Consider the following 14,176-nt stretch of genomic DNA (forward strand, 5'->3'; position numbering starts at 1 on the left):
GTCTTTCCCCCCAAAGAATTCTGGGAACTGTAGTTTGCTAAAGGTGTTGGGAACTAATAATCTGTGGGGGTAAACTACAGTTCCCATAATTCTTTGGGAGTGTGTTTCAAGTGCATGGGGTGGGTGTAGCACAAGCCCAGTATAATAATTATTATTATTATTATTATTATTATTATTATTATTATTAATTATTATTATTTATACCCCGCCCATGTGGCTGGGTTTCCCCAGCCACTCTTGGCAGCTTCCAACCGAATATTAAAAACAATACAGCGTTAGACATTAAAAACATCCCTAAACAGGGCAGCCTTCAGTTGTCTTTTAAAAGTAAAATAGTTGTTTATTGCCTTGACATCTGATGGGAGGGCGTTCCACAGGGCGGGCGCCACCACCGAGAAGGCCCTCTGCCTGGTTCCCTCTAACCTCACTTCTCGCAGGGAGGGAACCGCCAGAAGGCCCTCGGCGCTGGACCTCAGTGTCCAGGCTGAATGATGGGGGTGAAGGTGCAATTGCACCAAATGGAAAAATGCAACAGAGTTTTCCACCTCCGACTCACAGGAACATAGGAACATGGACCAAGTGAGATGATGCATACCTCTATCTCAATATTGCCTACACTGACTGGCAGTGGCTCTCCAGGGGTTCATGTTAAGTTGTGGGTGAACATATCAGACAACCCAGCGATTCTTCAAACAGCTCTTGTTTATTCACAGGCCAGAACAGAACTGAACTGAAGGGTTCAGCCAGCCTGCTTATATAGAGCTCCACTAGAATGCAACAGTCGCCATTTTTTCTAACTATCCAATCACTGAATGTCACTTTCTTTTCTTTTTTTATAAAATTTTTATTGGTTTTACAACACTGAACGTCACTTTCAATCCCTTATTTGCATATGTGGACCTGAGTGAAAACTATCTACAGTATCCCCCTGCTGGCCCAGGGTGAGAACTTCAGTACATAACAGTTCAGGCAAGGAGTTTCTCCCAGGCCTACCTGGGGATACCGGGGACTGAACCTGCACACAGAGCAATGAATCATGGAAAGTTGCAGTGGGCAGAAACCTTTAACTGTTGGTGTGTCTGAAGAAATGGAAATAAATGGTTTTGTTGCAACACAGTTTGGAATTACTGGCCTAAGCAGCTAGTGTGGGTGGTTATGGATTTGGCTTTATTCAACATCTTACCCAAGGCCTAGATGCCATTTCCAACATATTTTCATACTGGTTTTATACAGCCCTCCAGCATTTATCTGATGAAAATAGTGAGGTCCTATTCGATTTGTTTCCATGTGTGTTTCCATGTGCTGCGCTGGTGCTGGCTTGCCAGAGCAGCTTTGTCACGCTGGCCACCAGGGACGCGGACTTAGAAAAAATATTGGGGGGGCCCGGGAAAGCTCATGAATAATAAATAAGCTCATGAATATGCAAATAAAGTGGCTCCGGCCCTAAATAGGGCAAGCCACGCCCCCCCAGCCAGCCGATTGGCTGGCTGGGAGGTGTGGCCAGTCGGGATTCCCCTGTTCTCGCGGGATTTCCGGCCGGGGCTCTCCGATTAGGGCGCGCGGCTGGCTGGCTGGCTGGCGAAGGAGCAGTGGGGAGGAGGCGGGGGACGGCGGCGGCGCTCTGCTGGAAGGGCGCCCGCCCGAGATTATTGGGGGGGCTGAGCCCCCCAAAAAAATTTTTTGAGGGGGCTCGAGCCCCCTCAAGCCCCATGGAGTCGGCGCCTATGCTGGCCACGTGACCCGGAAGTGTCTCCGGACAGTGCTGGCCCCCGGCCTCTTAAGTGAGATGGGAGCACAACCCTAGAGTCGGACACGACTGGCCCGCACGGGCAGGGGTACCTTTACCTTTACCTATTCGATTTGTTAAATAGTGGGGAAGATGGACAAAGGACACAGCTCTGTTAGATTCACAGCTCTTTAGTACAGCAGTTAGAACTGCTCCTAGAGTCTGACACACTGCGGCCTAGCTGGCTGCTTTATATAATACTAAGTAACTTGTAACAGTAACAACTTGCAACTAACTAACCTATCAGTGAGCGACAGTTCTCAATCCTTCATTTGCATACTGGTGGCCCTGAGTGAGAACTGCAGTTAATCTTAATACGTAACACAATTATTATTATTATTATTATTATTATTTTACTCATACCTTGCCCATTTGACTGGGTTGCCCCAGCCACTCTGGACAGCTACCAACATATATAAAAACAAAATAAAACATTAAAAGCTTCCCTTCAGATATCTTCTAAAGGTTGCATAGCTACTTATCTCCTTGGCTCGGGGCGTCGCATAACTCCATACCCTCCTCCCATGTTTCTCCAATGAAAATAGGGGCGTCCTAAGGGAAAGCGGGATATTCTGGGATCAAAGCGAGATATTCTGGGATCAAAGCGAGATATTCTGGGATCAAATCAGAAACCGGGACAGCTTCTGTAAATCCAGAACTGTCCCTGGAAAATAGGGACACTTGGAGGGTCTGAGGTTGTGCTTTAAAATTTACATTGAATCCTCTCTTACTTCCATTTTCCTGAACTTGAGATACGGTTCATTTTACACACAAACGCACACTTACTTTTGCTGCTGCCTTTCTGAGAGCCTCGAAGCCTCGGCGGCCAATTTCCTAGCTATGAAATCTTCCCTCTTCAGCACTTCGCCGCTTCCTCGGAAGCCCAGCTCCACCAGCTGGCGAGCCATTTCTTCGTTCTGAAGAAGCAAAAAGCGGCAGATCAACTGAATTGGAAGGAGCAACTGTGAACTTAGCAAGTCACCAATGTTTTGAGGCGAGAGCTGCAGAAGGGTCACTTATGGCCAGACCTTACGGATACTGGTTTTTGAAAAGCTGCTCCAAGGGCCGTTTTGGCTAAAGGGTGGAGTATAAAAACATCTTATGCAGATGACTCATTATAAGGTGCTCTTGAAACTTAGGCCTCATTTGGTTTATTTTCACTTTCTTCATCTTGCTTTGACTGAAATAACCTTCGTGCCTTTTTTGCTTGCGCACTACGTGTCTATGGCGAGGACTGTGGGGCCTGCTTCCCTGCAAGGACTTTACCTACTTTCTTGAAAGCCCTGCTTCTTTGCAAGGCTGTCACCAGCTGGCCTAGGGAGCGGGACCTTACTCGCTGGACCAAACTCTTGGGACATTGCTAGCTGGGGTGAGGTGGGGCGCTTCTGATATCTTTTCACTGCTCCAAGTGTCTAATGTGTTTTATAAACGTTTTTAAGCACCTTTTAATCTGTTAGGTTTCAAATATTATCTTGTTTTGTTTTAGTTAGCTTGGGGTTGTTTTCAATGTTTTTAATGGGGGGTGGAGGTTATTTTAATCTGTCTGTAACTGTAAATTGCGTTTCGTGGTTTTAGTGGGTTCTTTAGTTCTGTTGTTGCCAGAAGAAAACGTTTTTTTAAGGGATAGGTTCAGGGCTGCCCCAGAAGTGGGCCCTAGCCAATAGGATGGCTGGGGCAGGTTCTATCGGGGGGGGGGCATGTTATGCATTGGGACACCCGATCTCAGTGATCACGGACAGGAAGAGGAGTTACGCTAGGACCAGATCGTGTTATTACCGAGGAGGCAGGTTTAGTCGTCGTTTGAAGACTGTCCCTGCCTCCAAGTTTGGTCCTGACTGGAAGGATGCTAGAATCAACAAGGGAGACCCACAGGACCTTAAGTTGCTGCTGTGAAATGCCAGGTCATTGATTCACAAGACCGCTGCCATCCATGACTTGATCATGAATGGAGGGAATTGGCCTGGCATGTGTAACAGAGACTTGGTTGGACGAGGCGGATGGGCCTGTTCTTGCCACTGCTTTGTCTACCAGGTTTCTCTTACACACAGTAACTCAGGTCATATGGGCAGGGAAGGTGGGGTGCAGTGATTTTTAGGAAGTCATTAGCTTGTACCAGGCATCCTATCGGGGAGACCCAGTTTTCTGCGTGCATGCTCTGGAAGTTGGGTGATAGGGGCAGTACAGGATTCCCTTTGGTGTACCAACCTCCCCGCTGCACCATGGATTCCCTGCCCGAGCTGCTTCAGGTCGTGGCGGATGTGCTCCTGGAGACACCTAGTTTGGTTGTCCTAGTGGATTTTAACATCCATGTTGACACAACTTTACAAGGGGACTTCGTGGAAAGCATGGCCTCCATGGGGCTGTCCCTGAATAAGTTTGACCCAACCCATAGCCGCGAACATGCCTTAGACCGGCTGTTCACTTCTATGGACGTGGGTGAACTGACATTAAGTAAAAGTGAAACAAAAGAAGTGCCATGGTCAGATCACTTCCTGGTGCAACTAGACTTCTCTGCAACCCTTTCCCTCCACAGGGAAGTAGGACCACTTAATGGATCCAAATGGTTTCCAAAGAGTGTAGGGGATGTTTTATCCCATGTTGATGGCCTCTCAGCTGATTCCCTGGTGGTCTGCTGAAAATTTCTGCCACTAAGTCTGAACATGCAAGTTTTAAAGTTTTACAGTAATTTTTAAAAATCATTTCTAATCTTCCACACATTTATCCAAAGCTGGCATCAGAGGCTAGCTTGCTGTCTATAAGGAACAGCGTTATCTGTGGTTCCTAGCTTGCTCTCTCTCTTGTTTTAATATAAAGTTCATTTTCAAATAGCAAAGTTATACAGACAAGCAAACAAAAAGCAGAAAATAGAGAATTTCAATTTATATACCTGTATATGATATATGCAATAATTATAGTCATTACACTGTTCAATTTTCAAAATATATCTTTCTAAATATGTGCCATTTTAAGGCACTCTGGTAGACTTTCAATTGTGCAGCTATAATGCTGTTTTTCAAATGGATTGTTTTTTTAAAAAACACGTGCAAATTCTTCTTGTTGTAACATTTGTTATAACTGTGGGCTGCCCTAAGAGTCTTGGGTGATCAAAGGGTGTGGTAAAAAGGGAAATAAATGCCAGCTTAGATAAACTAAAAAGCATAGCCACAGGAAAAAAATCGCCTAGAAAGAGAAATACAAGGGCCCCGGTCTAGGAAACATCCAAGTTACATTTGTACAGACAACAAATGAAGTCTCATCCTTGCCTACCTGGGGCAGCTGGCATGTCGCTGCCTCTCTCCCCCTCACATGAATAGTCGAATAATAATAGAACTGTAGAGTTGGAAAGGACCCTACGGGTCATCTAGTCAAAACCGCTGCAAGGCAGGAATATTTCACCCAACATGGGGTGCACTGCTGTTATTCCTATTATTTTGCCAATGAGGAACAAAGGCTGAGAAATATGGGCCACCTACATATTCCTGCACTGGAGGGGGTTGGACTAGATGACCCTCGGGGTCCCTTCCAATTCTATGATTCTGTGAAATGGTGGCTTATCAAAGGCCACAGCAGAGCTGGGAATTCAGTTTGCATCTCCTTTGTCCACGTCAAGCATTGTACTCACTTGGCTTTGTAGACAATACAACCTTACTCTGGTTTTTTAAAAAAGAAATTGCTGTTAAAATGGATTATTTTATGGATTCCTTAACATTGCCAGCTACGATACGATAATCTTTATTGTCATTGTCCCATACAGAAAAACGAAATAAAAAAAATCTACATCAGACATTCAAAAACTAACATGCCTGCTATCCCAGCCTGGTTAGCCCCCTAAAAACTCTGATACCCCATAATTAAATACAATATACTCCCATAGAGACTACCTTACACTGCGTTTAAAACCAAAATCGCATTTGGATAGAAACTGTTTCTCAGGCGGCTAGTCCTTAGTCTTTATAACCCTGTACCTTCTTCCAGAAGGCAGAAGCTGAAAGAGATCATTTCCGGGGTGCGCACTATCCTGCACTATCTCTGCAGCTATTCCTAATGTTTAATTAAAGTCTTATGCATGAGGCAGCTTAATGGTGGTCAAAGCTTTAATCTTGCTGCTCATAGTGGCTGCCACAGCCCTGTGGCCTGTGATATGTGCAGGATCACAGGGAAATCTAAGAGGTAGGATTCGGGGGGGGGGGTGGAGGAGGGCAGCTGCCACACCTCAAAATTACTTTGGTGATGTCCCAAGTACAGAAAACTTGCTCTGCATTTGCTGCTCTGAAAAGTAGGTCTATAGACTGCACAGCACTCTATCAATAATCCAAAGGAAGGAGAAGGGGCAACAGTGGGTGAGGTTTGACAGGCATGATATGGCTTGTCAATCACCGACTATGGAGCAGTGCTATAGGGCAAGACTGATCAAGCCCACACTTCTGCAACCCACAGCAATCTTCTCCTACTGCCAACCTTCTTAGTGCTCCATTTAAACAAAAGTGAAATAACATTTCCACCTAGTGGCAACCTTGAAGAACAACCACTCCAGTTTAATTCAAAAGATCTAGCCTTCTAGAGATGCTACAGCTTGTGGCATGTGGGCACTGAAGACAATTTTTCGGCAACCCAGCAATCACAAAAGGAAGAGTTGGGGGAGGGCAATCACCCCTTTCCTGCAGCATCACAGAACTGCTGGATCGGGGTCGTTACTGTGAGTCGAGGAAAAACCGCCAGAGATAAGAACCCAAGAAGGAGCCTTTTACAAAAGTATTGCTATTTTTTTTAATCTAAGTCTTTTGTATTTCTCAGGGATGCGGGTGGCGCTGTGGGTTAAACCACAGAGCCTAGGACTTGCCGATCAGGAGGTCGGCGGTTCGAATTCCTGCAACAGGGTGAGCTCCCGTTGCTCGGTCCCTGCTCCTGCCAACCTAGCAGTTCGAAAGCACGTCAAAGTGCAAGTAGATAAATAGGTACCACTCGGGCAGGAAGGTAAACGGCATTTCCGTGCACTGCTCTGGTTCACCAGAAGCGGCTTAGTCATGCTGGCCACATGACCCGGAAGCTGTACGCCAGCTCCCTCGGCCAATAAAGCAAGATGAGCACCGCAACCCGAGTCGGTCACGACTGGACCTAATGGTCAAGGGTCCCTTTACCTTTACCTATTGTATCTCTTTGCTTTGGTTTTTTTGCTAACTGCCCTGAATATTTTGGACAAGCAGGATATGGATGCTTTGCACATTTTTATTTTTTTTTAAATGAAGGCCCATGAACAAAGAACAGGCAGGTGCCACAGTCACATGTCAAGCTGAGACAAATAATAATAATAATTTATTATTTGTAGCCCGCCCATCTGGCTAGGTTTCCCCAGCCACTCTGGGCGGCTTCCAACAAGGATCAAAAATACATCAAAATGTCACACATTAAAAACTTCCCTGAACAGACAAACCATGGTTTAGTTCAAACTCACTGACTCCCAAGAAGACTGCAGCCATTTTACTCCTCCCCAGATTTGTTAGGTCAGCCCAGCAACTATGCTAAGATTTGGGTTAGTGTGTCTGAAGCCAAGATGTGGTTAAGATCTCTCCTCCATAACCAATAACTAACCATGGTTTGTCCTGTGCTTATAGGTTGTGGTTAAGGACCATGACCCTGGATTCAGACAACACACTAAGCATTATCCCCCCTTTGCATAGTGTGACCCAAGAAACTTCAGCTGAAATGTGAATGCCTGGCTTGCTTTCCATCCCATTGAGAAGACTTGCATACTGTACTTGGCAAAGCTCAGCAAAAAAGCCTGCCGATTTGACTTTGATTGCAGGAGCAATTTGGGATTTGATGGCTCCCTGCTGGAAATAAGACTCAAAAGTGGTGGGTTGATTTTAAGCTATTCATAAAGCCTAGCACAATACAGACCTTTTAAAGTCTTTGTTCTAGGCACTTCTAAACGTGAGCACGCACTTACAAATAGACTTATGAAAATAATAAAGACTATGCAACGTAGGCTAAAATAGGATTGCTCCAATCACCCAGAAGTTCTTTCACTCCCCAGTTAGCTAATCCAGGGGCCAAAAGGCAGCCAAGGTGGAATTATGGGTTATCACCAAGGACAGGAAATAAATTGTGAGCATGGCGGCCGCACAGTCACCCTTTGCTTTCTATATATTGGATAATACCATAAGTCAGCATCCATAATTTATGCAAATCTTATGTTCACGTCATCTAGCAAAGATGCAAAACTTCACACCTTGGCTAGCAGAAGCAATTCATTTCCACAGACTTCACTTCAGATCAGCCCCACTAAGTCTGTCCCCCGAGATTTTACAAGAGAAACCCCACATTCCCCATAGATATTTCCCTTGTCGACAGCACCAATCTGCACTGCTGTCTTCAGTTACCCCACAGCACCCTGTAGCAGGTTCTTTATATTCCTCCCCCCTCCTGCCAACTTGCCTTTCATTTTCCCCATATCAGTCTGCAAACTGTATCACTTCCTCCATCCTATCTACTCACTGCTTTAACTTTTGCTGGGCTGCCGATTGGTTGATTCCTACCCAGTTAGGATAGCTAGCCAGCCTTTAACCATGGTCTGTTGTTGGCTTACATCTCTTGGCTCGTTAGGGAGCCACAATCCAGGGTCCAGGTGCAATGGTATGCAAAGCTTACTTATAACTTCCAGGTTTATTTCTCCCAATTACACCAAGGGAGGAGAGAACCAGGAGCGAGCAGGCAGTATGCACAAGCACACTGCTCATACACAACAACCCATGGTACCCCAGGAACTCTAGGCTATTCTCACATGCAAACGTGGCTCTAATTCACGCATTATCTTAGAAGCATGGTTGCTGCCTCAAAATATCCTGCTTGCAGCTGCATCAACGCTATATGTATGTTTGGATCCTGTGGATTCCCTGGATCACGTAGGTGTGGGAATGTTCAGGGAGACAGGAGAGGATATATTGTTTAGCAATATATGCGTTAGCAAGTTCTATAACTTAGCAGAGTTCTAACATTCCCCCTTTTAAATACACAGCGGTTAGCTTGTGGCAGACTAGTTTTAGCCTCTCAATATAAGATTCCTGGTAATCCCCTTTACTCCCCCTTAAAAAAAATAGACACGACACAATATTGTGTAAAAAGTATAAAAGACGTTTACTCACGTTCAGTTCACAGATGGATCCCTGAAGGCGGACTTAGGTTACAAAAGTATATACATGTGGAATCTATCCCATAAGGAGATAGTTCCTTTGTCCTCCCTTGGCTGGAAGCCAAGAGAGCATCTCAAGCTAAGGAGATGTTGCTTCTTCGAGGAATGGAGTCAGAGAGAGAGATGGCTGCTTGCACTGTGCTATTTTGTTACCTGCACAGGTAAGACAACACCCACCTTTGGGCACATGTAGAGGAAGTTTGTCCCAGCCCAGGAGGAAACAGGAAGTTTTCTACTGGCTGGTGCAAACATCCCCTTTCATGTCCGCTCTAGGAATGTTGAATTTGACTGCTATCTGTGTTTCACATCCCACAGTAGGCACTTTCCACAAGAACGTGAACAGCCTCTGTGGAGGGGGCAGAGAGTGGCATATGTCCATGAGATCCTAACATCCATGCCTCACTGATAACGCACTACTCACAGTACAAATGCAATGTATGGTCTGAGCTACAAGAAGACAAGTGGGGTTTTTTCTAGGAAAAAGGTGCCTGAGGGGGAGGGGGATGACACCAAAGCTGGGGGTGAGGGCAGATTAGTGTGGTGTAGTGGTTAAGAGCAGTAGAGTCGTAATCTGGTGAACCGGGTTCGCTTCCCCGCTCCTCCACATGCAGTTGCTAGGTGACCTTGGGCTAGTCACACTTCTCTGAAGTCTCTCAGCCTCACTCACCTCACAGAGTGTTTGTTGTGAGGGGAGGGAGGAAGAGAAAGGAGATTGTGAGCTGCTTTGAGACTCCTTCGGGTAGTGATAAAGCGGGATATCAAATCCAAACCCTTCTTCTACCTCCAGGTAAAAAAAGCACTCGGGAAGACCAGAATGATTCAGTTACAAATCCTCTACCCCATGAGTAGGCAAACTAAGGCCTGGGGGCCAGATCCAGCCCAATCGCCTTCTAAATCCGGCCTGTGGACGGTCTGGGAATCTGCATGTTTTTACATGAGTAGAATGTGTCCTTTTATTTAAAGTGCATCTCTGGGTTATTTGTGGGGCATAGGAATTTGTTCATATTTTTTTTCAAAACATAGTCCGACCCCCTGCTGAAAAAGTTTGCTGACCCCTGAACTGTCTACCCCAATGCCCAACCACATCTAAGTTCCATTTTCCCAAACAGCTGGTGCCATTTCACTGATGGGGCATGGCATTTTCTGTTTCCCATCAGTGAAATGACACAAGCTATTTGGGGAAATGGAAATTAGATGTGGTTGGGCACCAGCTGTTTTAAATAAAGGGACACATTCCAGCTCACCTGCAACATTCTAGAAGTTGTTCAGCTACAACCCCCACCATCCCTGACCACTGGCTGAAGGGGGTTGGAGTTCACCAAATTATGGAGGGCCACAGGTCCCCCAAACCTGGCCTAAAGCAAACACTTCCTTGACAGCTCAGCTGGTTAGAGCATAGCGCTGGCAATGCCAAGGTTACAGGTTTGATCCCCGTACGGGACAACTGCGTATGCCTTCCAACTCTACTGTTATGGAGAAAAATAATGCCAATGCACCATGGCTCCAAAACTGCCTTCCAATTTTGTTATCCTTCATATTCCCACATTTTTAATCTCAAGAGCAGAGCTTAGCATTCCTCTTCATAAAGAACCACGCGGAAAGATTGTTTTTGCAGTGAGCTCTTAATTCACTGCTCCACTGAAGCAGCTAATTATATTTAATATATCTAATTCTAAGACTAACCCGTGTACATCCTCACACCTGATTTAAGCTGTCAGTTGTCCTGTCAGTCTTATGACTCATCTCTTCCCCCTTTCTAGTCCCTTGCCTGCCCCAAATTTCCTCCACATTCTCCGCAATCTTCTTAAATATCTCTTGGAGACGCTTGCACCACATGCTCGCCCTTGGAGTCTCATTGTCAAAGCACGTGGCATAGCATATTAGAGAAAACGAAAAAGGAAAGCCACAGGAAAGGGAACAAGGGAACAAAAAGAGATTAATGAAGGGCAAGGACGAGATATGATGTGCAGTCAGAAGAGGAGAGAGGAGATAATAAAAACCTGCAGGATTAAACTATGTCGGGACTTTTTCCAAAAACTGACTTTCGCCCCCGGAGGATAATGCGTCTTGCACTTAGCATTTTATTGGTAAAAGTCAGAAGCTGCACTTTCATCAAGTCTACAGAATGGAAAGGGGACAGGACTAGTCTCTGCTGCTGAAAGCTGGACTTTCTTTGGGGAAGATTACTCTTTTCTTAAGTTCAGGAAAGAATGCGCGACAAAAGGTGAACAGGCAACTTCCGCTAGAAAGGCAGAAAAGCATTTGAAAGGGTTGGGCTGTTCAGAAAGGCACAGTTAAGCAGGGGAAGGCCCTGCTAGGCAGTTTGTGTCACACCTTGTGTACCGTTATAGTTGCTGTGCCCTGGTTATACCTAGACTGGACTACAGTCATACCTCGTGTTAAATACGCTTCGAGTTGAGCGCGTTCGAGCTGCGCTCCGTGGCAACCCGGAAGTAATGGAGCGTGTTACTTCCGGGTTTTGCCGCAGACGCTCAAAATGACGTCACACGCATGCGCAGAAGCGGCGAAAAGCGACACACGTGCAGACATGCCGTCGCTATATACGTTTACCTCTAGATGCGAATGGGGCTCCGGAACGGATCCCGTTCGTATCTAGAGGTACCACTGTACTGCAATGTTCTCCCCATGAGGCTGCCTAAAGAGACAGTTCAGAAACCACAACTGGTATAAAATTTGGCTGCTAACTTGTTACCAGGAATGTGGCAGTCAGAACAGATTGCATGGATATTATACCAACTGCATTGCTTACATATTAATTTCTAGGCTTAATTTAAAGTGCTGGTATTTGCCAAGTCCTAATAGCCTGGCGCCAGGTGATCTTAAGAACTATCTCACTGCTTGGCCTGCAAGATTAGGCTGCTCTCTGAGCCATCTTTATTCGACTGGCAGATACAAAGGACAGAAACTTCTTGGTGGTGGCTCCAGAACTATGAAATTACCTCCATGGAAAGATCCAACAGGCTCCTTTTCTTCCAGCTTTAAGATTGGTTTTGAAAACTGTTCCTTCCCTACTGTTTTATTTGCTTTTATCGACACTGATCGTTTCCCGCCCTAAAAATACATATTAACTGTATTATTTTATATATGCAGAAAAGTGGGATATAAAGAAACTGAATAATAATAATCAATAGTTGCCTGAATGATTATCCATGTTTGTTTGTTTATTACATTTTAAACCAGGCTTTATAGTGTACAGAAGCTTGATATAGTGTGATGGCAGTATATAATATCGCCCGGCTGTGAGTGTGAAGGCCGCTCCCTGCAAGGTCCTTTCCACCTGGCCTAGGGGGCGGGGCCCACACTCACCCAGCCCTACTATGTTAAATATGTATTCTGTAGTTGACCTCCTTTGTAATGTTTGACTTTGAAATCTTTAAGATAATATTTTAGTTTTCTGTTATGTTGCTTTGACTGTATACTCTATATTTATAGACTTTCTTCAGATTGTTTTATTTATGTTTTGTTGATTTAATATGCTGTAAACCGCTTTGAGATTTTTCTTAAAAATATAAAGCGGTATAGAAATTAAATAAATAAACAAATAAAAGTAGATACAATATAGGTAAAGGTAAAGGGACCCCTGACCATTAGGTCCAGTCGTGGACGACTCTGGGGTTGTGGCGCTCATCTGGCTTTATTGGCTGAGGGAGCCGGCGTACAGCTTCCGGGTCATGTGGCCAGCATGACTAAGCCGCTTCTGGCAAACCAGGGCAGCGCACGGAAACGCCGTTTACCTTCCCGCTGGAGCGGTACCTATTTATCTACTTGCACTTTGATGTGCTTTCGAACTGCTAGGTTGGCAGGAGCAGGAACCGAGCAACGGGAGCTCACCCCGTCGCAGGGATTCGAACCGCCGACCTTCTGATTGGCACGTCCTAGGCTCTGTGGTTGAACCCACAGCGCCACCCGCGTCCCTAGATACAATATAGATAGAATATTAACACAGCCAGCCAGCCACCCACTGCAGCAATCAGTGGAGCCAACTTGAGTAAAATTGAGGCGGAGGAGCAGCTAAGCCCCGCCCTGCATAATTGATCAAATGACACACGGTGTACGCACACCATTTGAATGGCAATGCCCATCAGTTTTGGGAGGGCCTGGCCATGCCCATCAAAAATTGGGGGGGGGGGAGTGAAGATCCCTAAAAGTTGGCTACTATGACATCAATAGAAAACATTCAAGCAGGATGTTCACAGTAAATGGAACGATACCCCTGTCCTCACTATCCTGCAATTTTTTAAAAAAAATTCCAAAACTGACTTTGCTCCCTCAATAGCCCCAAAATAATTCAAGTCATCCCAGCGTGTTTCTTTTTTTCACTGGCTTTTTAATCACCTCACCCATAATAAAAAGGGCTTTTTTGCGTTGGGGGGGGGGGGCGTTTTGCAAAGTCTGGCGTGGAGCCCAGCTACTGCGTATCAGAGGGGTCTAGCCCTCAAGAGATAGTCCGTCTTCCTTCCCCTCAGGGAGAAGAACTGCAGCAAAAGCAGAGCAGGGAGGGGCAAATGTTAACCTGCTCTGCAGTTGCTCCTCAAGCTGCTGGGGTTCCTCCCCTACCCCGCCCGGGCTCCAGGGTTGCAATTCACTCTGCACATGCTCGGGCGACCTCTCGACTCTCAGGAATGCGAGCCACCAACCCCCAAAAAACACATACAGAGACAGACACTCGCCTCCAAGTAATACAGGTCCTGCGTGGTGATCTGCGAATCCAGGTAATCCTCGTAGGTGTTGAACTGGGTGAGGATGTGGTCCAAAGTGGCGCTGGCGTCTTCGCCCTCGATGCCCGCCATCGCCGACGCTGCGCAGGCTCAGAGGCCGCGGCGTCCCTGGCAACCGTCTCCCTGCCGCGGGGAAACCCCGCCCACTCTCTCCGAGAAGCCAATCGGCTCGGCGGCGCTGGTGGCTGCCCACGCCCTCTGCGTCGAAGCGACCAATCGCTCGCCAGCGCTCTTCTTATGAATGGAACCCGAAGAGGCAGTCTGATAGCATTTGGTCTGAGCACTCAGCTCCCCGGTGTTTTTAGGGGCTGGATTCTGTAGCAGTTTCTGTTCTCCGCAATTATTATTTTCCCCGCGGTAAGCCCCATTCTGCCTTCAGTGGACCTTCCTCCCACCTGTATATCATAGAATCGTAGAGCTGGAAAGGAACCCCTAGCCTAGAGCAAGGGTAGGCAAACTAAG

The 14,176-nt window shown here is 46.2% G+C and overlaps 1 protein-coding gene across 1 annotated transcript in view; it reads right to left on the reverse strand.

Annotated features, from left to right (window-relative positions):
• CFAP299 (cilia and flagella associated protein 299) overlaps window positions 1-13,832 on the reverse strand; it is a 341,489-nt gene extending 327,657 nt beyond the window's left edge. Inside the window, exons 1-2 of the mRNA XM_081207447.1 lie at window positions 13,667-13,832; window positions 2,573-2,703 (exon numbers count right to left, since the gene is read on the reverse strand). Coding sequence (XP_081063573.1) covers window positions 2,573-2,703; window positions 13,667-13,786 — 251 coding nt within the window. The 5' untranslated portion in view covers window positions 13,787-13,832. The remainder of the gene's footprint in view (window positions 1-2,572; window positions 2,704-13,666) is intronic.
• Between the last annotated feature and the right edge of the window lie 344 nt (window positions 13,833-14,176).

The sequence above is a fragment of the Podarcis bocagei genome, assembly GCF_964188305.1.
Source record: "Podarcis bocagei genome assembly, chromosome: 9".
NCBI lineage: Eukaryota > Metazoa > Chordata > Lepidosauria > Squamata > Lacertidae > Podarcis > Podarcis bocagei.